The sequence below is a fragment of the Salvelinus fontinalis genome, chromosome 39 (assembly GCF_029448725.1).
Source record: "Salvelinus fontinalis isolate EN_2023a chromosome 39, ASM2944872v1, whole genome shotgun sequence".
NCBI classification, from domain to species: domain Eukaryota; kingdom Metazoa; phylum Chordata; class Actinopteri; order Salmoniformes; family Salmonidae; genus Salvelinus; species Salvelinus fontinalis.
This window is the reverse complement of record NC_074703.1, coordinates 15,265,600-15,292,855: the sequence shown is the minus strand read 5'-3', so window position 1 is coordinate 15,292,855 and position 27,256 is coordinate 15,265,600. Positions and strand designations below refer to the sequence as shown.

The following is a 27,256-nucleotide window of genomic DNA, read 5'->3' as shown; positions in this document are numbered from 1 at the left end:
TCGGACTGTCTGTCACTGTCTCGGACTGTCTGTCACTGTCTCGGACTGTCTGTCACTGTCTCGGACTGTCTGTCACTGTCTCGGACTGTCTGTCACTGTCTCGGACTGTCTGTCACTGTCTCGGACTGTCTCGGACTGAATGTCTGTCTGTTTGTAACTGTCTGTCACTGTCTGACTGTGTTGGTAACTGTCTGTCACTGTCTCTGACTGAATGTCTGTCTGTCTGACTGCACGCCACATTTAAGGCTGGGAATAAAACAGGAGGCAGAGAACTCTCCTAGTAGCAGGATGACTATGAAAATCAATGATAATTTTGCACCAGAAATGCGTAATGCAGTACATGTAATTAAGTATGTTGTCACGTATTTGTAACCATTAAAAAGCCTTTGATATTTTCATGGCGGTTGAGCAACTCACTAAACTATCATTCGTTGTTCTTATGACCATTCTGTCATCTTGCGGATGAAACCGGGGAGAGGTCATGACCACACATCCTCTGAGGTCTCGCTGAGGTCAGAGGCACTGCTTTAGGCAGGATGAGCCCTGTCAGGAGACTGACTGGTGGTCCTTTGTATCTCAGTTGGTAGAGCATGGCGCTTGTAACGCCAGGGTCGTGGGTTCAATTCCCACATGTAAAATGTTATCCACGCATGACTAAGTTGCATTGGATAAAAGCGTCTGCCAAATGGCACATATATATTTATTCAAAGTTTAATAAGGTCTGCCTCAGGCCTCTCCTGGGGGCTACATAGACTGATGGACAACCAAACAGCGTAGTACATTGTTATCCATTAGCTACACATGGCAATAATTGCTCAATTTCATTGATTTTCTGTCACAGTTGATACAAAACCGTAATGCTCTCAGAAAACAAGACGACCCCATTCTGTGATACAACATTAGGAAATGGGGTTAGTACAGAGAGCTGGGTGGTATTGCAGTGTAAGCTACCATTTTAGGACTTTAGGCCCTGAGTCTGTTTTGATACCTTCTCTGCCCCCTCTCAAACTCTTCCCCCAAAGCCTCATAACATGCAGTTCAATTCCTGGGTCTTCGTCCAAACCACAGAGGTTATAGAGCATAGAATGAGGCTGGCAAAGCAAGAGCAGTGGAACACACAGTGCGATGTTGTTGCATGGTCTATTCCCACAGATGGATTAAAGCTGGGGCCAGAGGTCAGACAGTAGAACTCTGCTTGGCCTCCTGGCTGCCCAGGTCTAACTACAACGGAGAGGGAAGCTGATGCTGGTACTGTCTCATGATTGGTGACCACGGAGGAAATATAGTGCGTTTCCTAGTAGTTGTAGTCTATGTTTTGTAATGGCATACTGTCAACCCACGTGGAGATTCCGTCCCTGTGAGGTCTGGTGGAGTACTAAACGTGCTTGGTAAAACGTTATTGCTGAAAAGTTTGATTAAAAAAGGGAAATGTGGACTTCTGCTTTAGACCCAGTTTAATGGTCCTTTCCCGTTCCAGGCTTGTGCTTGATAAACATTGATAAAAAAAAAATATATATAAACTCAGCAAAAAAAGAAATGTCCCTATTTCAGGACCCTGTCTTTCAAAGATAATTCGTAAAAATCCAGATAACTTCACAGATCTTCATTGTAAAGGGTTTAAACACTGTTCCCCATGCTTGTTCAATGACCCATAAACAATTAATGAACATGCACCTGTGGAACCGTTAAGACACTATCAGCTTACTGACGGTAGGCAATTAAGGTCACAGTTATGAAAACTTGGGACACTAAAGAGGCCTTTCTTCTGACTGAAAAATACCAAAATAAAGATGACCAGGGTCCCTGCTCATCTGCGTGAATGTGCTTTAGGCATACTGTAAGGAGGCATGAGGACTGCAGATGTGGCCAGGGAAATACATTGCAATGTCCGTACTGTGAGACGCCTAAGACGGCACTACAGGGAGACATGATGGACAGCAGATCGTCCTCGCAGTGGCAGACCACGTGTAACAACACCTGCACAGGATCGGTACATATGGACATCACACCTGCGGGACAGGTACAGGATGGCAACAACAACTGCCCGAGTTATACCAGGAACGCACAATCCCTCCATCAGTGCTCAGACTATCCGCAATAGGCCGAGAGAGGCTGGACTGAGGGCTTGTAGGCCTGTTGTAAGGCAGGTCCTCACCCCAGACATCACCTGCAACACCGTCACCTATGGGCACAAACCTACCGTCGCTGGGCGAGACACGACTGGCAAAAAGTGCTCTTCACTGAGTCACGGTTTTCTCTCACCAGGGGTGATGGTCGGATTCGCGTTTATCGTCGAAGGAATGAGCGTTACACTGAGGCCTGTACTCTGGAGCGGGATCGATTTGGAGGTGGAGGATCCGTCATGGTCTGGAGCGGTGTCTTTTTTTGCTCAGTTTACATAAAGAAGTTGTACTCTCAGCCAAGACAAGCTGCATTTTATGAGAATGTCTTGTACACAGTTTGACTTCAAGGCCCAAACCAACCCCTGCAAGGAGAAACAAGTTTATTTGGAATTTCAACTCAGAAGTTAAATGAAAAAACGACATATTTTGGGAACAAAACCAGTCTGGGATTAACAGGGCCGATAAATCACGCTTTCTGGGTTTGGGGGGAGAGAGTTGGCACTGATTTTAGAGGCTCAGAGATGGTTCAAGGTTGGCCCCACAGCTGACCAGCACCTCCATCTGTCTGACAGCCCACTGAGCAGTTTGTAGCCTCTTCATCACTCTGTGTGTGTGTGTGTGTGTGTGTGTGTTTGTGTGGCACTGAACACCACTCCCTTGGACTCTTGCTACAGCCAAGAGGCATTGTGGGTATTGCACTTGTATCCTCACGTTGTTCCCTTTACTCAGCGAATCAACCATTGTTTAATTCAGAATTCACCTAATCTGCCTTCATGCTATTATTATTTCACGTTGGACCATAACAGGTTGTTACGATAACCAGACAGTAATATTTTACACAAACTCTTATGACCTTGTCAGATGATATTGTTCAGGCCTCATAGCTGGCAAACCTCTACTTTAACTCACATTGGCAACAACGTCCTCAAGTGTCACATTTATCCCCCCGACTCTCACCGTGGATGTTTGTTCTCCCTTTGATCTCTGACAGACCTGAGTTTCTCCCTCCAGAGATCTCTGTGTTGTATTTGTGAGCCAGGTCCTAGCTGAGGCTGAATGAACAACGCTAATGATTAATGGACAGTGGGCAGTGTGTGAATCATCTCAGTGCCGTTGCTCCTCTCCGTTCCTCACTGCTCCTCTCCGCTCCATCTCTAACACATCATCCAAATGAACTCAGTCAGTGCCAGGGCATGCAGTAGGTAATTAAGGAACATAAGTCATTAAACACGGTCGCGCAATACCACCGTAGCAGCAGCCTCCAATGGGAAGAAAAGACTAGCGAACGGAGGTGCCCGTTGTCAGTTTACTCCTCAAATGTGTTAACAAGCAGAGCGCTGGGACGTTAACATGTCGGCGCTGGCGGTCAGCTTAAATGTTTCAAACGAGTCCTCTGAGGAGAGAGACTTTATGTAGTGTTGTGTTGTCTCTCTTGTTGTGATGTGTGTGTTTTGTCATTTATTTATTTTAATCTCAGGCCCCTGTCCCCGCAGGAGGCCTTTTGGTAGGCCGTCATTGTAAATAAGAATTTGTTCTTAACTGACTTGCCTAGTTAAAGGGGGGGAGAGAGAAAATATTATGAATGTTAGTGTTTAGGAAGGGGATATTAGGTATAGGACCACACTGAGGAGAGAGAGAAAGAGAAGATATTGTGAGTGTTAGTGTTTAGGAAGGGGATATTAGGTAGAGGACCACATTGAGGAGAGAGAGAAGATGGTATGAGTGTTAGTGTTTAGGAAGGGGATATTAGGTAGAGGACCACATTGAGGAGAGAGAGAAGATGGTATGAGTGTTAGTGTTTAGGAAGGGGATATTAGGTCGAGGACCACATTGAGGCGAGAGAGAAGATGGTGTTAGTGTTTAGGAAGGGGATATTAGGTGGAGGACCACACTGAGGAGAGAGAGAAGATGGTATGAGTGTTAGTGTTTAGGAAGGGGATATTAGGTAGAGGACCACACTGAGGAGAGAGAGAAGATGGTGTTAGTGTTTAGGAAGGGGATATTAGGTGGAGGACCACATTGAGGAGAGAGAGAAGATGGTATGAGTGTTAGTGTTTAGGAAGGGGATATTAGGTAGAGGACCACACTGAGGAGAGAGAGAAGATGGTGTTAGTGTTTAGGAAGGGGATATTAGGTCGAGGACCACACTGAGGAGAGAGAGAAGATGGTATGAGTGCTCTGCCTGTATGAGCTGTCTGCAGCTATAGTTCTGTCAAGGGGCAGCTGTTGGAAATTGTTCTTGAGGATTTCTTTCCCATCTTGTAACAAATTGAGGATGCTATAAACTGTTCAGATTCTTCACCTCCATTACATAAGCAGTGTTATTTGAGACACTGAAATATCCATTCAGGGAGGTATAGACACCAAAAGTCAGACATTTTGCAAGTTCCTCCTGACATGGATTCAGCATTAGAATGATAGATTGCAGATCACTTTCCCCCAAAAGGACCACATTTCCACCCAGCACACACATTCCTAATGGACCGCCACAGTCGGGTCCAGATGTAGCTTCTTAACTGGACTTGTCTTCCCATGATGAACACTGGCGTTTGGAGACCTCAATAATATGTTGAGTAAACGCTCTTCAGAGGCCTCGCGCTTTACGCCTGCCAAGGTCCCACACATTATAAACAGGAAGAGGAAGGAATGTTGGGACTCGGCTGCTTCTTTTCAGAACTCACTCCCCCACTTCCCCTCTCCCCTCTGGTGTGTCATCATCACCACTTTATCTGAGCTCCTCGACGGGAGGAAATGTACTCAGCGTTTCCCAGGGCAGCCAGTAGTGCCCTCTTCCTGCTTTCTATAGGTGATACTGTCCCTAGTTTAGCTGTGTGTCTAATGGATATGTGTCTGTGTTTGCTAAGTGTGTTTATCTGTATTTTAAATACAGCTGTCTGATAAGTTGTGTGGTTACACCATGATACTGTATTCCCATTCTTAATAGTTATTGTACATTAGTCATACAGTATGCTATTATTTGTATGTCTCTGCCTCCAGTATGAAGGAAGTTAGAGGTAGTTTCGCGAGCCAATGCTAGCTAGCATTAGCACAATGACTGGAAGTCTATTAGCATGCTAAGGAAAGTATCCTATAATACTTCACTATCGGACTTGGTAATGTGAAAGTGAATGCTGGACCAAGGTTATATATCCATGGTTCTGTTGACATAAACCTGTTTGACCCTGTGGACTCAGACGTGGCCACCATGACTGATCGAGTACAGAGATCTCCTCACTGGCTGGGTCGGAAAAACACACATTCTTTCTGCTGAAATCAGAAACAGAAACATCCCTTAAAAGGATGAGCCTAGATCTCCCATTGTTTTATCTGGAATAAGACAAATGCATGGAAATGATTTGAAGTAATAGTGGGTAAAACAGCCAGCACCGTGATCCAAAATAAATTTTCCTAACCCAGTTCCAGATTTAAAGTCCCTCTGTTTGGGCAACTGTGCATAGCAACATTTTTAGTCTTAAAACACTGTGTTGATGTAGACGGACTTCTGTTAGACTGTGTAATATCCCTCATTATTCCATATGTGACTGTTATTAGTTCTATGTTTCTGACCCCTGCTTCTCCGGAGTCTACAGCTGTGTATTGCTGTAGGCAGTTGGGAGGGAGCAGGGGAATGTTTTGGCAAATCAAACGGCACAGAGCATCCCTGTGCCCTTTGCAGGGGTCAGATGGCTAAAGGCAGGCAGTGTGTTTACTGGGCTTGTCTGCACAGACACAGGCAGCATGCTCCTAAAAGTAATGTCTGTGTCAATATGTCAAAGGCCAGACGAGAACAACTAGCGTTAACCTCTGCCTGAGTTAGAGCAGAGAAGAAAGGAGTTGGCATTTCCCCAGGCGTGCTGATAAACATTTTGGCAGGAAGGTCTTTGCAAATGACTACATTCCTTTTTCGCCTTTTAAGGCTATTTTTACCATTCAAGGGCCTGTTCGTTCGGTAAGCACCTTTTTGTTTGTTGCACAGCGTGAAAACAGGAAAGACTGGTTTGTGTTCTGCACGAGTGGGAGGTTGGCTCCTGTTTCTGTCAATACAGATGATACAACCGTCAAGTTCAAAGTCAAACTTCATTTTCTCGATGCATATTCATTTGTTTTGATGCACTACTTAACTAAATCGCATATATCATGAATTTCACAATTTCTCGCTGTGCCCCGACTGCCCCCTACATCACAGGGTGTTGTTGACTCCCAGTGTTTTCGGGAACATTCCACTGGTCAAAAAGCACTCTGTCTACACGTCCACAGCAGTGTAAGGACCCCTTGCCGGCCGTCTTCCTGTTGCCTGTGTGTCCCAGTGAATGTGGCCTAGGTTGCATCAGAGCTGTCCAGGGGCTGTGAAAGAAATCATGTCTTAAGAGGATTAAGGGGACCGGGCCACATCTCTCCGGAGGCTACCACGGTTACAGTGAGAATGACCCCGGCTGTCACCGCTCGCCAACATCAGTGGTGGTGTCTCACTACCCGTGCCTCTCTCTCTTTATTGCTCTGTACCTCTCTCTCTTTCAATAGCTGTACATCCTGTTGATATGTTACTTTGTGTATAGCATAGTTAATTTTTTATTTGCACCTAAAGAACATTCAATAAGTTGACCTCTCTATTCACACCTTAATTATTCAATAAAGGTGTGTTCAACTCTCTCTTTCTCTCGCTGTATTGCAGAGCCTGGATGAGCTGGATGATGACGACGGAGGGGATAAGGCGAAGGAGGAGGAGCAGCAGCTGACCCAGCTCAACACGGAACAGAACGAAGCCATGACCTCTGACCCAGGGGCCGCCACCCACTTACTACAGGTGAGGACCATGTCACATGTCACCGAACCTCACTGACCTTTTACCCCTTAGTGTAATATCTAGGGCCTGGCGTTTTGCCTGACCATGTAACCGGACCCGGAAACACTCTGGGCTTAAGTCATATCAATCAATAAGGCATTTGGCTCCCCAAGTTATTGTTCACATTTAGGGAAAAAAAGGGTTCTATCGCTTGCTTCATATATGAAACACCTAGAAGTTCTATATAGAACCCTTTTTATATGGTTCTTTAATCAGAACCCTAAAGGTTCTTCACTGAACCAAAATGTTTCCATATACTGTTGAACACTGCATGGTGCCATTTATGAATTATGGCTACTACTATTTTGAGCTAAGAATATACTTTAATAAACAATTAAATAATGGATCAAAGAACACCAGCTAGAATTATTTGCCATTCTATGCGAACATAGTTTGGAAATATGCACTGGTGGCCAGGGAGACATCTCTTTGTTTGAATGATGGCCCATGTCAACTCTGGCTGACTTCTTTACAATACTTTGTCCATTAGTTAGTGATCGACAAAAAGGTGTCTTCTGCTCTGTTCTCAACCACCACCAAACAGCAGACCTCACACATACAGTCGAGACAACCACAGGTTCAAGCTGCATGCAGCGCCCCTGGATGGAGAGCATGTTGTGGGGTTAAAGGCCTTGCTCAAGGGCCTAATGTTAGGGGAATGTTTTGAAGATGTGAACCCAGCAGCCAATGTTTTGAAGACGTGAACCCAGCAGCCCTCCAGTTGTCAGATCAATTCTGTCATTTTTTTTCTCTCCAGTGCCGAGCCCGGGATTAGAACCAGCCACCTTTCGGCCACACGCCGCTGGTTTACCTGCTTGACTGGAGACATGAGTTCAACTCCAGAAATAAGCATGAGTTAACCTGCCAAAATACTATGCAGACATGCAAGTTGTTCTTCTACATCAGAATAATTGTATGTAGTTGTCCGCAGCAGCCGAAAGAGAGAGCCTTTGATAGTTCTGGGTTACTGCAAAACATAGATTGTGTGTTAAAAGTCATGTAATAATTAACTAGGCTATTGAATCACCAATACGTATTATACATAATTTATTATAAATAATGGAGACATACCTCTACATACCTACATTCAGAAACAGTCTTATACTGGTTTTAATGAAACAGTCCCCTCAATTGACTCTGAAATACTGACATAAAACAAAGAATTAGCTAATTGCCAATGTCAGACTGGGTCTGTAGCTCTATTTGGCATGTCCCATAATAATAAATGGTTTATTAGAAAGAGAAAGCTAGCTTGTGAAGTGGTGAATTAAACTAGGCTAGCTTTTTCTGTTTAGCTAGCTAGCTTACAATCATGCTAATTCTAATAACGTTTCAACTTTATTTATCTAGTATATAGTTTATCATAAGACTTTTGCTTCATATATTTTAATTAAATCAACTTTGCTCACCTTTAATACATTGAAAAAATTACGTGCTTATTGGCAGGCAAGTTGGTTCAACCACCATCCTCTTGCTTTGTCATGCTGGAATGGATTGGCAGTTGGTTTTTGAATAGGCATGGCAGTTACCCAAAAGTTTCTAGAAGCCCTTTTTATATGAGTGTGTGTGCTTTTATTTAACACATGATTTCCTCTTGCACAAGTTTGTGCCTGGCTGTTTGCCACTCAGACCGTTGAAGTCACACAGCAGCATCATTAATATGGATATAAATGTCAATGGAAAACAGCTAAAACAAATTAAGAGGGAATGTTAGCTGTCATTTCAGAGTTTGATGTGACTGGGTTAGCTTTTTTAGCCGTTTAATTTCTAAAATCCCCATTACACTCTGGGGCGGGATAGAACCCTCAATGTTCTTTGTCTTTACTGGGTATGTATGTGTGTTTGTATAACTTTTTTTAGTAAAGGGTTCTTTAAATAGGAATTGAAGTACCAGAAGGTTCTATATAGAACCCCAAAGTACCCTTTTTTTCTAAGAGTGTACAGTACAAAACAGGATAGATCTCTTGATTCCCATGGTGATCTACAGCTGAGTCCAGCCCCAACTTACACACTCCCCTCCCCTGAGCAGAATGTGATGATGGATGGATAGATACATACCACAGTGCCACCAAACAGAGGCACTGTTGGTCAGAGAGAAATCCCTCTATAGGCTGCTTGAGAAGGAGAGCGCTGCAAACAATGCATTGCTCTATTTGCACGACAATACTCTACAAAATACAAACGTATTCTCATTCCATATAACCATTTTCTCATTCCATATAACCATTTTCTGAGTGTGGTGACATTAGCAGTACTAAAAACACAGCTTGGAGCAAGTCTCTCTACAAACACACTTCAGAGCCGTATCTGGAACTACATTTACATTTACATTTAAGTCATTTAGCAGACGCTCTTATCCAGAGCGACTTACAAATTGGTGCATTCACCTTATGGCATCCGGTGGAACAGCCACTTTACAATAGTGCATCAGATCTTTTAAGGGGGGGGGGGGGGGGGGGGGGCAGAAGGATTGCTTTATCCTAGGTATTCCTTGAAGAGGTGGGGTTTCAGGTGTCTCCGGAAGGTGGTGATTGACTCCGCTGTCCTGGCGTCGTGAGGGAGTTTGTTCCACCATTGGGGGGCCAGAGCAGCGAACAGTTTTGACTGGGCTGAGCGGGAACTGTACTTCCTCAGTGGTAGGGAGGCGAGCAGGCCAGAGGTGGATGAACGCAGTGCCCTTGTTTGGGTGTAGGGCCTGATCAGAGCCTGAAGGTACTGAGGTGCCGTTCCCCTCACAGCTCCGTAGGCAAGCACCATGGTCTTGTAGCGGATGCGAGCTTCAACTGGAAGCCAGTGGAGAGAGCGGAGGAGCGGGGTGACGTGAGAGAACTTGGGAAGGTTGAACACCAGACGGGCTGCGGCGTTCTGGATGAGTTGTAGGGGTTTAATGGCACAGGCAGGGAGCCCAGCCAGCAGCGAGTTGCAGTAATCCAGACGGGAGATGACGAGTGCCTGGATTAGGACTGCATGTATGACAGGCTATTGATATGGAGCATGCAGTTTGGGAACAGAGGAGTCCCTGCCTATTCAGTCCAATGCGTTAATAGATTTCATAGGAAGGCCAAACCGATTTTATATACACATGGTTTTGCAAACAATTATGTTTTGGTTGTGGTACTAGGTGCGTAATTGATTTGAAGCAAACCGTTCCAGAGCATAACATATGTGAATAAGACAGAGTACCTACTATCAGGTTAATTATTATTGATATGATTGTTTCTATAAGCAGTGATGTTGCAAATATTGTTTTCTGTTACTTTTCCCTTGAAGAGATCATTACTGTGCAGTCAACAAGTGTGCAATTGAAGTGCTGTCAAACTCTCTATGCGGAGACATGAAAGGACTTGAGAATATGTCGGTAACGAAGGCAACAGCGGAAGCACTCGTCTATGAGCTGGAATATAATACGATTTAGATTTCCTCCCTGTGTTATATTAACAGATATGTTTCCTGTCTGTACTATACAGTATATCAGATGATATATTCATATAAAGCTTTCCAAATGTAGTTAGTAATTTAATGTATCAAGTCAGTAGGTCCACAAACAAATTCACTAGAAATACGAGTCACCCACTCGTTTAACTGATGTGTCATGTGTGTAGAAAGTGAAGAGGCTTCTACTCCATTGACATACCATATAGTGAATCCAGAAGATTCACTATATAACACATCCTTCCCACTGAGACATAAACAGATTACGCTTCAGCGTTCAAATGAGACCTAGGAGTGCCTGCTGAGCCCACCTTACCATTACCACAACATATTCCCCTTAAGTCAGAGCAGATGTGGGTACTGCCGCGACTAACCACTGGGGATCTCCCACACTGCATCTCACCCATTGCTCTACCACTCCCTGTCTTTGGTCTAGGGATTTTTGATGGTCATATTTGGTTGTGTGTCATCCTTTGTGACCGTAGTGACGAGCTAACGGAGGAGGGGAGAGAGGATCTACAGGGAGCTGTCAAGCCGACATCTGTAAAGACGGAGCATTCCAAAAATGTGCCGTTTCATTCTGACCCCATTTATCACACAGACTTGGTTGCCATGTTGTCTGTGTAATATACAGCTACCTCGAGAGCAAACTGTCTGGCTTTTTAGCTTCGGCACTGGTATCAAGATGTCTGGACTGAGACAGGACTGGCAACTTCAAATACTAAGAAAATGTAGACTTTTCTGCAGAACAAAATAATCGCCTATTGTTTTGAGCCCACACGGTGTTGCGTCAATAATAAGTGAACTTGGTTAATGAGCTTTCTGACTTTCATTTGATAGTTGATTCGTATTTCTCTCTTTTCATCCTTTCTTGGGTCTGTCTATCTGGTACCAAGTAAAACACACTATCCTCCCCTTCTTCCTCTGTGGAGCGCTGTGTGGTGGTTAATGAGCTCTATGAACAACCCGTTCATGGAGATGAGACTAGGTAATAGCAGTGAAGCACTGTCCAGTAGGGTTGTGACAATACCAGTATTGCAATATGTTTTCCATGGCAAAAATGAAAACACGAAGCAGACCAAACTCTTTGGTCATTTAAAAACCTGCTGTATGTACAATATTGTGTGCTATAACTTGGAAAATAAATAAATGTGACTCTGGATGACAGCATAATGATTTTTGTTTCCAACATCAGGGCTGTTTTCCTAAAGACGTGAAATCCACTTTGTGTTTTTTTTTCCTTGGCACGATACTAACGAGTATCGCGATACTGGTATCCTTCCGGCACTACTGACCAGCCCGTCTCAGTGAGAGGGAGTCCTGTAATGGCTGCAGCATTATCTCCTCCACTGTCATCCTCTCTCTGTTCCTACTCACCTATTTCATATCCCCATCTCCTGCTGCCAACCCATCCACCCCCACACACTAGCACCTTGTGATACACATGGAATCACACACACACCCGTACGCACGCACATACACAAATACTCACGCACACACACACTGGTGTTTTTCTTTCCTATGGTTGCGTTCCTCTGTGAGGTAGTGTAATCAAGTGTAGTTTCAGTGACGTCCGTGTCACAGAGAGGCCCTCTCTCTGGGGACCCCATGTGGTCCTAGTTATCAGGCCTTACCCCTCTGTGGTATGTGAGCCGTACAAGGAAAACACTTTCCCTAAACCTGGAGCCTTGTCAGATTAACAAAACCATAGGCAATATTCAACCGGATCATCTGCTACTAATGTTGCGCCTGGTCCAAAGGGGGGAGTGGTTTAGGTTCTGAGTTCTGAAACGGTGTGCGCTGTATACACTGAGTATACGAAACATTAGCAACACTAATATTATGCCCCCCTCCCCCCCTTTGCACTCAGAACAGCCTCAGTTTGTCAGGGCATAGACTGTACAAGGTGTCGAAAGCAACCGGTGTGCCTGGCACCTACTACGTACCATACCCTGTTCAAAAGGGACTTAAATATTTTGTCTTGCCCATTCACCCTCTGAATGGCACACATACACAATCCATGTCTCAATTGTCTCCAGGCTTAAACATATTTTTGGGGGCCTCCCGAGTGGGGCAGCAGTCTAAGGCATTGCAGTGCTTGAGGCGTCACTACAGATCATAGCTTTCACCTGGTCAGTCTATGTCATGGAAAGAGCAGGTGTTGTATACTAAGTTTAAATGTATACACATGTAGCTACAGTATATGGTTTTGCAAAACAATGATGTTTTGATTGTGGTACTGTATGTGCAAATTATTTTAGAGCATAACATATGTGAATAAGACACACACACCCACACCCCATTGTGGTATCCAACACCTTAACAGCCCTCATTTGCATTTTTTATTTGCACCTGTCCGTCCAGCAAAGCTTGAGAATCTTTTCTTTAAGGCAGGCACTTTCTCCTCCCTGCCTAGACAGTTTTCAAATGCATTAACTGAAGCTTCCCTGCTTAGATGTGATGTTCTCTATGCTGTTCAGAAGTTCGGTTGTTTCGCCTGAGACAATATTTTCAGAGGGTATCGCCATTGTTGACCAACGATTACAAGTCTGTAAATCAGGTTAACCAGATTAATATTTATCCTTTACAAGATTGCTGCCAGCTAAAATAGGTCATTGGCTGTAGTCCTCTCATTTTGCCAGTTTAATTCTTTGGCCTCACCTTTTTGAAATGTCAATCGTGGACTCCTAAAATGACAGAGCCTCCAGAGGAACAGATGAGGATATTTATCAGCTTTGCAAGGAGACATAGATGGAGAATTCAGGGCATTGGCAGCATGCTGGAATGCAAAAGTAGACCTATTGTTGAACTTTTATTAGGCATGCCTTCTGGGATTTCAGACATTTTAATGGGCTGTCAAGCGCACAAAGGCTGTCCGATTGCAAACCCATAAATTCATTTTTTTTTCTTTAAAAAAAATGTGCATGTGATTTATGAGCGGGAGAACATTGTCATGAATGATATATTTGGCCATGGATAGACGGGCAGACCGACACAGACTGACTGACACGAAAATCTGCCAACTTTACCATGCAAGGTATTGCCAGTAACAAAGCTTGTACTTTTATTTCCTCCAACCGAGGTAGTCTTTAATGCAGTAATATGTTTTAAAGTCCCACCAACGCCTCAGTATAAAACGTTACCTTTTATCTTACCGGCTTTGGCACACAATAAATCATGAACAGTCTATTCTTGTCCGACATCAAACCTGTCAATTACAAAGCTTCACTGAATTCCTTTTAATGTATTTATCTCCATTTACATGTATGTAGTTCTGTCCTTGAGCTGGACTTGTCTATTGTCACAGAAATGCTTTAGCATTTAGCCTCAGAGAACACACACAGGAATCTGCCATTTCATATTTTTATATTGACTTTTAACAGGTACATTTTAAAAGGTCCTTATATCTACCTAAGAAATGATGGGTAAATATACATACGTGTCAAACTTAAACTACAACTTGGCTTTTAATGTCAACTTTTATTTAGCTGGAATTTCAGAAATTTTACTGGGCTGTCAAGCTGACAAAGGCTTTCAGATCGCAAACACCCATAAATTCCTGTTTAAACAATGTGCATGTGATTTATGAGAGGGAGAGCATTGCCACGGCACTATTCCTCTTTTCCTGAAGTGGCACAAGTCTATAGGCTACAATATCATGTTGATATTTATGTTGCGCATGTTTTGCTACTCTAGTGGAAGTAATATTTGACGTGTATATATTATAAATACCTCAAGTGTGACTCGTAATAAGACTAAGTATTTAGCCTATTCAAATATTTATCTGACTCCATAAAGGTAAGTAGCAATATGCAAGAACACTGTAATTGAGATACAGTAATAGGCCATCAAGAAATGTCTGAGAATGGAATTCGAAATACAAGTGTATTTAATTACCTTGGAAAATGAATGGATTCACATACAAGGCATAAATCTGAAGTTACAAGGCAATACTGACATTAACAAATCATTATACTATGCATGATCAGAGAAAGAGAGAAATCATAGCCTGAAAGATCATGCCCCAGAAATCCATGGGGTAGAGAAAGAAAGGTCAGGAAGAAAAAAGAGAAAGAACCGTAAATCTTAGGCTCTTTTATAAGCATCTGAGTTGTTTGGATTCAAAATCTGAGTTGTTGACCAATAGTATTACTGTAAAGTTAACCTCCAATCAGATATCAGATCTACATAATGTGACCTCTGCTTATCAGAGGTGAGACAATGGGGGTTGGAGAAATAAAACTGAGAATGCTGAATTCCTAAGACAACACAGAGGAGTTTCTCGCATACGGTTGATAAGTCACTTCAGGGGCTGCCCTACCCTACAGTACGATTAGTCCTGTTTAGATGTCTGCTGCCTACAATTAAAAAGGCAGTTGGCGAGGACATTTGTTAGCAAGATATCAATGTGCATGATGTCTAACAAAGCAGGGTGAGGGTAGGAAAAAATATGAAGCGTGGATAAAACAGTGACTTTTACAAATCATCCTACGGAGGTTCATCCAGGTCAGCTCTTACATTTCTTTACAATATTGGAAAGAACAGATTCTAAGGTTTCTAACATACAATCACTTACAAACTCTGAAAAATGAGGGCAATGGGCTCTGTTTCAAAATATCACTTTTTTTGTTACATGACAGCGGCGCACAATTGGCCCAGCATCGTCCGGGTTTGGCCGGTGTAGGCCGTCATTGTAAATAAGAATTTGTTCTTAACTGACTTGCTTAGTTAATTGAAGGTTAAATTTTAAAATATATATATATATAACATTTTTAAAAAAAGGGGGTATGTAGATGTGGGTAAGCGTCTATTTTTATAAATCCATTGAATATATACCATCACAAAGAAATCCATTATTAATTTGTTTAGGCAGGTACTAAGAACCATTATAAGACTAATAAAATGCATTTTCAAAATAATTAAATAGCATTTTTGGGATTAATTACGTTACTTTTCCCACACAACTTGGAAACACTCTATGGGACTCACAATCATGGCTGGTTATGATACAGCCTGATTTCGAACCAGGGTGTCTGTAGTGACGCTTTTAGCACTGAGATGCAGTGCCTTAGACCGCTAAGCCACTCAGGAACCCCTGCTCCCACTGTCACCGGTGCAGGCATGTGCACAAGATGCACAAATGGGACTGTTTGAAAGGGTGTTAGCACCCCAAAAGGTTTTACAGGTAACAATACTCTAAATCCTGTGTGATTTGTGTATCTTAGACAGACAAACATGCACACACATACACACACACACTGCCTCCTGTCGATGCAACATAGAGGTATTTTTCAGATTTCATTGTTTTTTATTGTTAAGATCCCATTGTAAATCTCTTTATTCCATCATATGTAAATAAAAGAACGCCAACTGTCCCTACCCCGGCTTCATGAAAGACACAACTCTGCACTGACTTCGCTGTCAGCCTCCTAAAATCTAAATTCAGAGACTGGCTACCCCGTGACCGGAGGCAGGAACACCCGCAGCCAAAACAAACGGACTATACCAAAGTCTAGAACAGAAAGGTACATGACGTCACCAATCCCATGTTTCTGCTCATTGATTGAGTCACTTTAAGACCACAGGACATTATAGATTTTATTTTTTATTTTTTTCTGGTGTTTGTTTATTTTGTTACTGTTATCCATGAATATGTTGTATGCGCATGGATTTCTGTTTGTATTGACTTCTACATGAGTGTTGAAACCAAAAAAACTTAACATAAGAGCTGGAAATGTAACATGAATCCAGCTCATTCATAGTGTTGTTTCCGAGGCTTTCCTGAGGCCTGTCTGTTCTCTGTAATAGTGGCTCTTAGGGCTGCAGCAGAAGCTGTTAATTAAGGATCCGCCCCTTTCTTTCAATTTTCGGCTCAAATTACATACCCAAATCTAACTGCCTGTAGCTCAGGACCTGAAGCAAGGATATGCATATCCTTGATACCATTTGAAAGGAAACACTGAAGTTTGTGGAAATTTGAAATTAACGTAGGAGAATATAACGCATTAGATCTGGTAAAAGATAATACAAAGATTTTTTTTTCCCCCTTGTGTTGTCTTTGAAATGCAAGAGAAAGGCTATAATGAATTATACTAGCCCAGGTGCAATTTAGACTTTGGCTACTAGATGGCATCAAAGTTTTTTTAGAGCGATCCAATGAACTATTGCAAATCTATTCAAAATGTTGTATCAAGACTGCCCAAATGTGCCTAATTGGTTTATTCATACATTTTCAATTTCAAATTTGTGTACTCTCCTCAAACAATAGCATGGTATTCTTTCACTGCAATAGCTACTGTATTGGACAGTGCAGTTAGAATAACAAGAATGTAAGCTTTCTGCCCATATCAGATATGTCTATGTCCTGGGAATAGTTCTTGTTACTTAAAACATCATGCTAATCATATCAGCGCACATTAGCTCAACCATCCCGAGGGTGGGACACCGATCTGTAGAGATCCTTAAGAGGTTTTAAGCATGACAAATAGAGCTGTGCAGCCCCATAATGCAGCACTGTGAAGTATCCTCACTTAAATTGCATTAACCTTGTCTCAGCATCTCCCGGCCCGGGATGCAAGACAACACACTGGGAAACAACTGCCACACGGTGGACTGTTAATGTGATGAATGCAAACTGGGGGAGTATCTGAAAACAAGTAATTCTTTTCAACGTGGCACGCAGCATCAGTGTCGTGTTTCTCTCTCACACAACTCTCTACTGAACACCCAGGCAGGCCTTAGAGTCCTTGACACCCTTGGTATTCATGGGAGTTGTTCAGAGCAGCACACAGCTCCATGAAAGGGCTGACAGACACTCACATTTATGGTTGTGTAACCCTTGTGTGTTTTATACACGCCAGATTAAGACACTTTCAGGTATACATGCATGTTGGGTTGTGAACATGAAGACTTTTCTGCTCTCTGCAAGTTAATGGACAATAAAGTACATCTTGTCTTGTTTTATCTAGTCAAATATCTATTTGATCAATACATTGTGCACCACAACATGCGAGAGCTGCTGTAATCTACTACTCTCTTGATCGTGTGTTTATAAATCCCAGTGTTTATAGGAAAACATTTGCTCTGTTAACTAACCTTTGGATCTGATTTGAACTTATCCCTATGGAAATATACAAACTGCCAAAATAAAGGAAACACTTGAGTAAATGAGTACAAAGTACTGTATATTGAAAGCAGGTGCTTCCACACAGGTGTGGTTCCTAAATTAATTAAGCAATTAACCTCCCCGGGTGCACAACTGAGCAAGAGGTCAAGTACATTAGTGTCTAGTTTGAGAAACAGATGCCCTCAACTGGCAGCTTCATTAAATAGTACCCGCACAACACAACTCAAAGTCAGTGAAGAGGCAACTCTGGGATGCTGGCCTTCTAGGCAGAGTTCCTCTGTCCAGAGTCTGTGTTCTTTTGCCCATCTTAATCTTTTATTTTTATTGGCTAGTCTGAGATATGGCTTTTTCTTTGCAACTCTGCCTAGAAGGCCAGCATCCCTAAGTCGCCTCTCCGCTATTGACGTTGAGACTGGTGTTTGGCGGGTACTATTTAATGAAGCTGCCAGTTGAGGACTTGTGAGGCGTCTGTTTCTCAAACTAGACACTCTAATGTACTTGTACTTTTGCTCAGTTGTGCACCGGGGCCTCCCACTCCTCTTTCTATTCTGGTTAGAGAAAGTTTGCGCTGTTCTGTGAAGGGAGTAGTACACATCGTTGTACGAGATCTTCAGTTTCCTGGCATTTTCTCGCATGGAATAGCCTTCATTTCTCAGAACAAGAATAGACTGACGAGTTTCAGAAGAAAGTCTTTGTTTCTGGCCATTTCGAGTCTGTAATCGAACATGACTCCAGCTATGCATTTGGTTTCTGGCCATTTTGAGTCTGTAATTGAACCCATAAATGCTGATGCTCCAGATACTCAACTAGTCTAAATAGTCCAGTTTTATTGCTTATTTAATCAAAATAACAGTTTTCAGCTGTGCTAATTTAATTGTAAAAGGGTTTTCTAATGATCAATTAGCCTTTTAAAATGATCAACTTGGACTAGCTAACACAACGTGCCATTGGAACACAGGAGTATTTGTTGCTGATAATGTGCCTCTGTATGCCTATGTAGCTATTCCATGAAGAAATCTGCTGTTTACAGCTACAATAGTCATTAACAATGTCTACATTGTATTTCTGATCAATTTGATGTTATTTTAATGGACAAAAAATTTGCTTTTCTTTCAAAAACAAGGACATTTCTAAGTGACCCCACACTTTTGAACGTGTGTGTGTGTGGTATAAACAGTTGAAGTTGGAAGTTTACACACGCCTTAGACAAATGCATTTAAACTCAGTTTTTCACAATTCATGACATTTAATCCAAGTAAAAATGCCCTGCCTTAGGTCAGTTAGGATCACCACTATTTTAAGAATGTGAAATGTCAGAGTAATAGTAGAGAGAATTATTTATTTCAGCTTTTATTTCTTTCATCACATTCCCAGTGGGTCAGAAGTTTACATGCACTCAGTTAGTATTTGGCAGCATTGACTTTAAATTGTTTAACTTGGGTCAAACGTTTCGGGTAGCTTTCCACAAGCTTCTCACAATAAGTTGGGTGAATTTCTGGCCCATTCCTCCTGAAAGAGCTGGTCTAACTGAGTCCGGTGTGTAGGTCTCATTGCTCGAAACACTCTCTTTTCAGTTCTGCCCACAAATGTTCAATAGGATTGAGGTCAGGGCTTTGTGATGGCCACTCCAATACCTTGACTTTGTTGTCCTTAAGCCATTTTGCCACAACTTTGGAAGTATGCTTGGGGTCATTGTCCATTTGGAAGACCCATTTGCGACCAAGCTTTAACTTCCTGACTGATGTCTTGAGATGTTGCTTCAATATATCCTCATAATTGTCTTTCCTCATGATGCCATCTATTTTGTGAAGTGCACCAGCCCCTCCTGCAGCAAAGCACCCCCACAACATGATGCTGCCACCCCCATGCTTCACGGTTGGGATGGTGTTCTTCGGCTGGCAAGCCTCCCCCTTTTCCCTCCAAACATAACGATGTTCATTATGGCCAAACAGTTCTATTTTTGTTTCATCAGACCAGAGGACATTTCTCCAAAAAGTACGATCTTTGTCCCCATGTGCAGTTGCAAACTGTAATCTGGCTTTTTTATGGCGGTTTTGGAGCAGTGGTTTCTTCCTTGCTGAGCGGCCTTTCAGGTTACGTCGATATAGAACTCGTTTTACTGTGGCTATAGATACTTTTGTACTTGTTTCCTCCAGCATCTTAACAAGGTCCTTTGCTGTTGTTCTGGGATTGATATGCACTTTTCACACCAAAGTACGTTCATCTCTAGGAGACAGAATGCGTCTCTTTCCTGAGCGGTATGACGGCTGTGTGATCACATGGTGTTTATACTTGCGTACTATTGTTTGTACAGATGAATGTGGTACCTCCAGGCGTTTGGAAATTGCTCCCAAGGATGAACCAGACTTGTGGAGGTCTACAATTATTTTCCTGACGTTTTGGTTGATTTCTTTTGATTTTTCTATGATGTCAAACAAAGGGGCACTGAGGTAGGCCTTGAAATGCATCCACAGGTACACCTCCAATTTGACTCAAATGATGTCAATTAGCCTATCAGAAGCTTCTAAGGCCATGACATTATTTTCTGGAATTTTCCAAGCTGTTTAAAGGCACATTCAACTTAGTGTATGTAAACTTCTGACCCACTGGAATTGTGATACAGACAGATTATTTCACTGTAAACAATTGTTGGAAAAATTACTTGTAAACTGTCAAAATAAAGAAAGTTGCACACTCCATGTATAATCTCCCAGCAATTGAATTGTTATATACCAACTTTTCGGCATCGCTGTGCCTTCCTCAGGAAAAATGATTTGTGTCATGCACAAAGTAGATGTCCTAACCGACTTGCCAAAACCATAGTTTGCTAACAAGAAATTTGTGGAGTGGTTGAAAAACGAGTTTTAATGACTCCAACCTAAGTGTATGTAAACTTCCGACTTCAACTGTATGTATAGAAAGCCAGAGCATCTAGGAACCACTGTACCAATTCATAAACCATAGTACTTTACACACTACACTTACAGATCTGCATTTAGACACGCATTTGAAGTGCTCTATGGAAGTTCTGTACCAAACAAAATTATTCTGAATTCTCTATAGCGAGAATGCTACGTCTTATGTCTTTGAAGTCCTAAAGCCTCTAAGTAAGTGTGATTCCTTGGAACTTCTTCCAGAGTTTATTAAGAGGCCTCTCTGGTTCTGCTGTCAGGGAGACAGCTACAGTAGAGACTAAGATCCGGCACCAACTAAACCACACTCTCTGATCGAGTGGAGGAGAGACAGGGACCCTCAAAAGCACCAGAGGAGTTGCACTGTTCAGGGCCTGAGGGGATGAGATATCTATTCATAGATATCCATCCGTAGTGTGTATGCATCTCTGGTCCTGACTTTCTGAAATTGCGTTTTTTTTTTTGTACCATCGGGGATCAGTGGGGGCATCGCCGATGTATGGACCTTTAACTCTAAGATTATACTGGATTGGGAAAAATGATTAACGTGTGCACCTCGCGTTACACAACAGATTGTATGCATGGTACAACTGGAGGCTGTGTGGTGATAGTTAAGCCATTAGATCCAGGGGAGCTCTCTGTCAGTTCAGCAGCAGAGGTTCAAGAAAGTTTATACACAACCTACAGGCTCTCTGTAGTAGCTACTCCTGATGACTTTCTGCTGATGTTGACGCAATGCTATTTTGTTGTCGTGTGTGTGTGTGTGTGTGTGTGTGTGTGTGTGCGTGCGTGCTCACCCAAGGCAGATTAATCAGGAAAGGTGGGCTTTGTGTCAGGCAGTGACAAGCTTTTCAAGCTGATTATTTTGAGTCTCCTCGGTGCATTTCACAATCTGGACACAGGTGTTGAATACAAAAATGCCGACTAAACCATTTCATAACTCATGCTACAGATCATCATTTTCCTCAGGCACATAGAGTATTCATCCTAACAAACATATCCGCCTCTGATGTGTATGATAGACTTCCCTTGCCTTTGTTCATGTATTTCTTAGCCATTAGAAATGGCCCTCCCCCTGACATAGGCCACCAGTATGTAATATACTGTACAAAAGAACCCTGGCCCTTTTGTTGTCTATATTGTTGAGTATTCCCTTCCTCTGACATGGCTCTCCTTTGTTTTCCTAGGATACTCCAAGATCCGGGAGTGGCCACCACCAGAGGTGAGAAACCTTCTCTATTACTTCTGCTGAGAATATTATTGTGTCTGGTATGGTGGGAGTGAAGGTGGTGATAAGTGAAGAAACAAAGAACCTGGAAGACCAGGAAGAGAAGGCAGCAGTTTAGGTCATTAACGTCTCTAGTGTAGGTGGGACGTTAGCGTCCCACCTACACATCAACAGCCAGTGATACTGCAGGGCGCCATATTCAAAACAACAGAAATCCCATAATTTAAATTCCTCAAACATACAAGTATTTTACACCATTTTAAAGCTAGCCAAAGTGTCCGATTTTCAAAAAGGTTTTACGACGAAAGCACACCAAACGATTATGTAAGGTATGAGCCAAGTCACAGAAAAAGACAGCCATGTTTCCAGCTAAAGAGAGCATTAACAAAAAGCAGAAATAGATACAATTAATCACTAACCTTTGATAATCTTCATCAGATGACACTCATAGGACTTCATGTTACACAATACATGTATTTTATGTTCGGTAAAGTTCATATTTATATCCAAAAATCAGAGTTTTGGCAAGACGCTACTGTATCACTTGGCAAAAAGCCTGAGAAAATGCATAGCGCCACATTAAAATGAATGACTATGAAAATTACTATAAAATCAAACATTCATTAAATCACACATGAAAGATATCAAATTAAAACTACACTGGTTGTGAATCCAGCCAACATGTCAGAATTCAAATAGGCTTTTCAGCGAAAGTATACAATGCTATTATCTGAGCATAGCACCATTGTAAACGAAAGAGAGAACATTTCAACCCTGCAGGAGCGACACAACGCAGAACAAAAATATAATTCATGCCTTACCTTTGACGCGCTTCTGTTGTTGGCACTCCAATATGTCCCATAAACATCACAAATGGTCCTTTTGTTCGATTAATTCTGTCGATATATGTCCAAAATGTCCATTTATTTGGCGCGTTTGATCCATAAAAACATTGGTTCCAACTTGCTCAAACATGACGACAAAATATATCAAAGGTTACCTTTAAACTTTGCTTAAAAATGTCAAACTACTTATGTAATACAACTTTAGGTATTTTTTTACGTTAATAATCGATAAAATTGAAGACTGGATGATATGTGTTCAATAAAGGATTAAAACGATATGTAGCATGCCTTCTGTTTGATTGAAACGCATGTCTAGGACACCAGGAGTGCCTCGACTTCAAGATGGCCGTATTTCTTCATTACACAAAGGAATAACCTCAACCTATTTCTCACGACTGTTGACATCCAGTGGAAGCCGTAGGAACTGCAAGCAAGTTGCTTAGAAATCTGGTGTCCCAATGAAAACTGATTAAAAAGACAGTGACCTAAAAAAAAAAAAATCTGAATGGTTTGTCCTCGGGGTTTCGCCTGCTAAATAAGTTCTGTTATACTCACAGACATGATTCAAACGGTTTTAGAAACTTCAGAGTGTTTTCTATCCAAATCTATTAATAATATGCATATCTTATCTCCTGGCGATGAGTAACTGGCAGTTGAATTTGGGTATGTTTTTCATCCAAACGTGAAAATGCTGCCCTCAATCCTAGAGAAGTTAATTACCATAGCAGATGACCTTGCATGTACTAGATTTTGAAGTTTCACAATTGAAAATGCACTCTGTTTACGGTGCCTGTCAAAACATCTAGTTCCAGTTTGATTTCAATGCATCAGAAATGACAGCACAGATTAACTCGCCGGGTGTCTTCTCGTACAGGGTTTCCCAACCTCGGTCCTGGGGCCCACCCTAATTCAAGTAAGCTTTGATTATTTGAATCAGCTGTGTACCCAGGGGGGGCCCCAGGACCGAGTTTGGGAAAACCTGCTCTAGTAGTTGACTGTACGCCAACAACAGGCGTGTACATTTTGTTCAGACTATCGTTCGACAAGTTTGCAGGCAATGCAACATTGAGTGACATGAGGACATATCAAGACGATCCAATGTCTCGAAAAGGAATTGAAGTTCAATCAAGGTCAGCTTACACCCTATTTATACCACACACTTACAATGATTGACTTATTGGAGCATACAAGAGTCAATTAATCCACAACAATTCAGTATATTTCTTGCATATGTTGTGGCCATTGACACCTCAATGTATCTTCTTCCTGGACATCACACTGTTAAATGTCCATAGCCATTGACACCTCAGTTTTTCTGGACACCACACTGCTAAATTCCCAACCACCATTTGGACATTCTTTTCCACTATTTGCATAAAGACAATCACCATCAAATTGTTAAGTTCTGTGTGATCCCTGCCCAGTTCACCGGCTGACGCTCCCAATCTGGCCCAATAATGATGTCCTACTGTGATTGGCTTGGCCTCCACTGTCGGCTGGTCCAGTGTTGTGGAGCAGAGTGGCTGACAGGTGGGCAGAAGATGGTGGAAATATTGGACAACCCTGTCTCTGTGAACTCCAACAAAACTATACAACAGGCTGCTAATGCATTCACACCATCCTCTCTCACTACACTATCATTATGGGCTATTATGGTGATCAGCCTGTCGCTGGTTGTCAGTCTTATGACTTTAAGATGGATGGGCCTTCTCTGTTCCCCTGGGCTCTGCTAGCAGACCACACCAGGCATCTCAGTGCTTGTTGTGTGTGGCCATTGGGTTACCACTCTGTTATTGGTTCTGTCTCCCCTCTCCAACCCCCACCTGCTGAGACCTCCAAGAGTGGATCATTGCCTCTGCCTGTCTCCCGTGCGCTCTCTGCGGGGCGCTAATGGACCAGAGTGGGGTGATTAGCACTGAGGGCATGGCCATTTAGACTGGGTGCCTGGCAGATTCTGCAAGCCCTAGAGACAGAGGGATGTAGAGAGTGTGTGTGTGTTTGCATCTACAAGGGCGGAGTGGCCTCGGAGACATTCAGCCAAAAACATTTAATTCACTTGGCATAGGCAAGTGCCATGGAGAGCATTTCAAGGACTTTCTCTCTAGCATCAAAAGCAATGGGCACAAAATGATTTCTGTGGGCTCAGCCTCTGAGTTACTGAGGAAGTAAATGTCAAATAGCCCCAAAAAACTGCATTACTACCTGAGTGTTTGTATTATGAGTGGTGGAGCTTCCTGGCGAAATAAAAGAGATGGAAGGGGAGAGAGGTCAGATTTTTGCTATTTCTGCTTCTTAGAGAGCTTGTGATCGTGTAGTCTCAGAAAAGTATATTTATTTACTGCTCAGCATAAGTAGGTATTCAACCCCGTTTTAAGAAATATTGAAGTTTTCTTTCCTGTAATGCAGACATACTGTACTCCTACAAGAGTCTGGTATCACTCTTAGCTTAACTGTTCTATTGAATTCCCAGTAGGTAGCAGCATGAACACACGTCTACAGGTGGTACACAATGGAATATTATGCTTTTCTGTAGCAATTCCAGAAGCTTCCCTTTTTTTTCTTTTTTTGTGGTCCTTTTTGAGAAATATGCAGACAACCCTCTTAACCATTGAGGCGAAGCCCAGAGGCTGCCCAATAATTTGATTCCAGGAGAGAGTTATTGGACCGGGCACAATCCGCATGGGTAAAAATATGAGGAGCGCAGCTCATTCCAAGTCTTCCACTTTGGTAATTATTGAAATAAGGCCGCTAGGAAATAAGTTCCAATATTCTCCTCGCTGCCCCCGAGAGTCTTCTCTCAGAGAAGAGCGAGAACGAGAGAGAGAAAGGGGGAGAGAGCTGTTTATGTCCCTCACTAGCAGACCAAGGACCGTGGAGCACCTCTTTTCACTAGCTGATGAATAGGGACGCTTTGTTGCTAATGACATGAAGTGGATTTATACAGGGCGCTCTTTACACATCTCAGCATTCAAGATGGTCATACTGAAATTGCCTCATATTCAGAATCCATTCTTCGCCCTTCGAGATATAACGCTGACAGCTTTTATGTTCTAATGGGATAAAAGGTATAAATACTTGTTCTCCTCACACTTAAGTCTGACCATTAGAGCTGTATTGTGTGTTCAACAGGCTCTGAGTCATACGATGCAACAGCTATTCAGTTTTTATGTGATGCTTTTGAATGTCAGGGAACTTTCAAAAGGTTTATTCGTTCCTTATTGGATTTACTTCACAAACTACAGGTTTTTGTGCACGTGCGTTGTGAACGTGTACCGTACCCAGTTCTATTATGGACATGAGTCAGTGTTGAAAGCATGGACATTGGTGTTGGTCAGAAGTATTGATGTGTGTGTTGTGGCAGCAGCAGCTCTGGCGGTCCTGGTTCTGAGGAGGTGGCGGGGGGGAACAGTCGACACCGCCACGGCAACGCCGCCGTACCCGGAGGACTGGAGAGGAGGATGGAGGAACTGGAAAAGGTACTCAAAATTAGGCTTGCTCTACCATTCCCCCAGAAGTGTGCACTCGGTCACTCCCCCTCATGCATTGAACGCATTGGATTAGTGCAAGCAAGCATAGCTGGGTGGAAGGTTCCGCATTAGGCTTATCGTTCACTAGTTGACAACTGTATTTCAACAGGCCTATCCATCATCACTATCCAATGTTTATAATGTGACTGTGATGTTTGAAATATTAAAATACGACATGTTTTAGTTGATTATTTCAGAATGACTGTTATGCTTCTTGGCACATTTGACATTTTGTTGGTATTTGTTATCCTTCCTGTCTATATCCATCTCACGTTTCCTGAAAGCCCTGTGTTTGTCTGTCCATCTGTCACAGGGGCAGAGAGACTTTGATACGTCTCCTCTCCCAAGGCCCTGCTGCTATAACTGTTTTTAAAGCATCTATCAGCATCCTGATAAATCTTAAGGATTTGTTTTTAAAAGATGAATTCCTCACCGAGTCGTTTGAGCGGCTGCCCAGTCTGGCGTCGCTGTTCGTCTTCAGTCAGATGTAGCCCTTCCTATAATCCTGGCGGCAATAACTCCTCTGTGTTCAGTCAGAGAATGTATTTTACCGGAGTTAGGAAGAGTGGGAGTTCTCTCTTCCCCATCACCCTGTTCTTATGAAACACTCTGTACTCCCTCTCAATCACTTTTTAGATTCTCAAATGTCATCCTGCTCCAGGACATTTATAAAAGAAAATCTACTGCTTTCACTTGCCACGACGCCTGTAAATTAAGAGTTTGCACATCACTGGCGAGTTCGAGAGAGCAGTCGGTGCACTTTAGTTTTGTATTGATTTCAGCAAGTTCTGTCACTGGTCTCTGGCTTGTTTAAATGCAGTAGATTTCATAGCTTTACACAACATTGACAAATGTGCAGCGTCCTTGATTGCTTTGAGTATCGCATTGTAGTGTCATTCATCATGATAATGAAAGTATTACTTTGAAGCTTCAGTTACCCATGTAACTCGGGTAAGCCTCCATAAAATAACATTTATCTTCCGCGGCCTGAAGATTTATGGTCGCCACGGTATGGACATCATGCTACATTGTTTTGATGTTTTCTCGTTGCTATATGGGTTTCCATGGAAACCAGTTCACGCTTATCTGTAGTAAAAACAAAGTTAAGTTGGAGAGGCGGATTCCTGGCGAGCCTTCATTTCGCAGCGTAAATGTCATCTTGAAACGTGACCATATGTCCACATTGCTGAGGCTTCTATATTTGCTCTGTCTCTGTCTCT

The 27,256-nt window shown here is 42.5% G+C and overlaps 1 protein-coding gene across 2 annotated transcripts in view; it reads left to right on the top strand.

Annotated features, from left to right (window-relative positions):
• LOC129838847 (PRKC apoptosis WT1 regulator protein-like) overlaps positions 1 to 27,256 on the top strand; it is an 82,724-nt gene that overhangs the window by 47,080 nt on the left and 8,388 nt on the right. The window contains exons 3-5 of one of the 2 annotated variants that reach the window (XM_055906070.1): positions 6,796 to 6,927; positions 21,624 to 21,658; positions 25,871 to 25,985. In XM_055906070.1, the coding sequence (XP_055762045.1) occupies positions 6,796 to 6,927; positions 21,624 to 21,658; positions 25,871 to 25,985 (282 nt within the window). The remainder of the gene's footprint in view (positions 1 to 6,795; positions 6,928 to 21,623; positions 21,659 to 25,870; positions 25,986 to 27,256) is intronic. The other variant, XM_055906071.1, reaches the window with a different exon arrangement.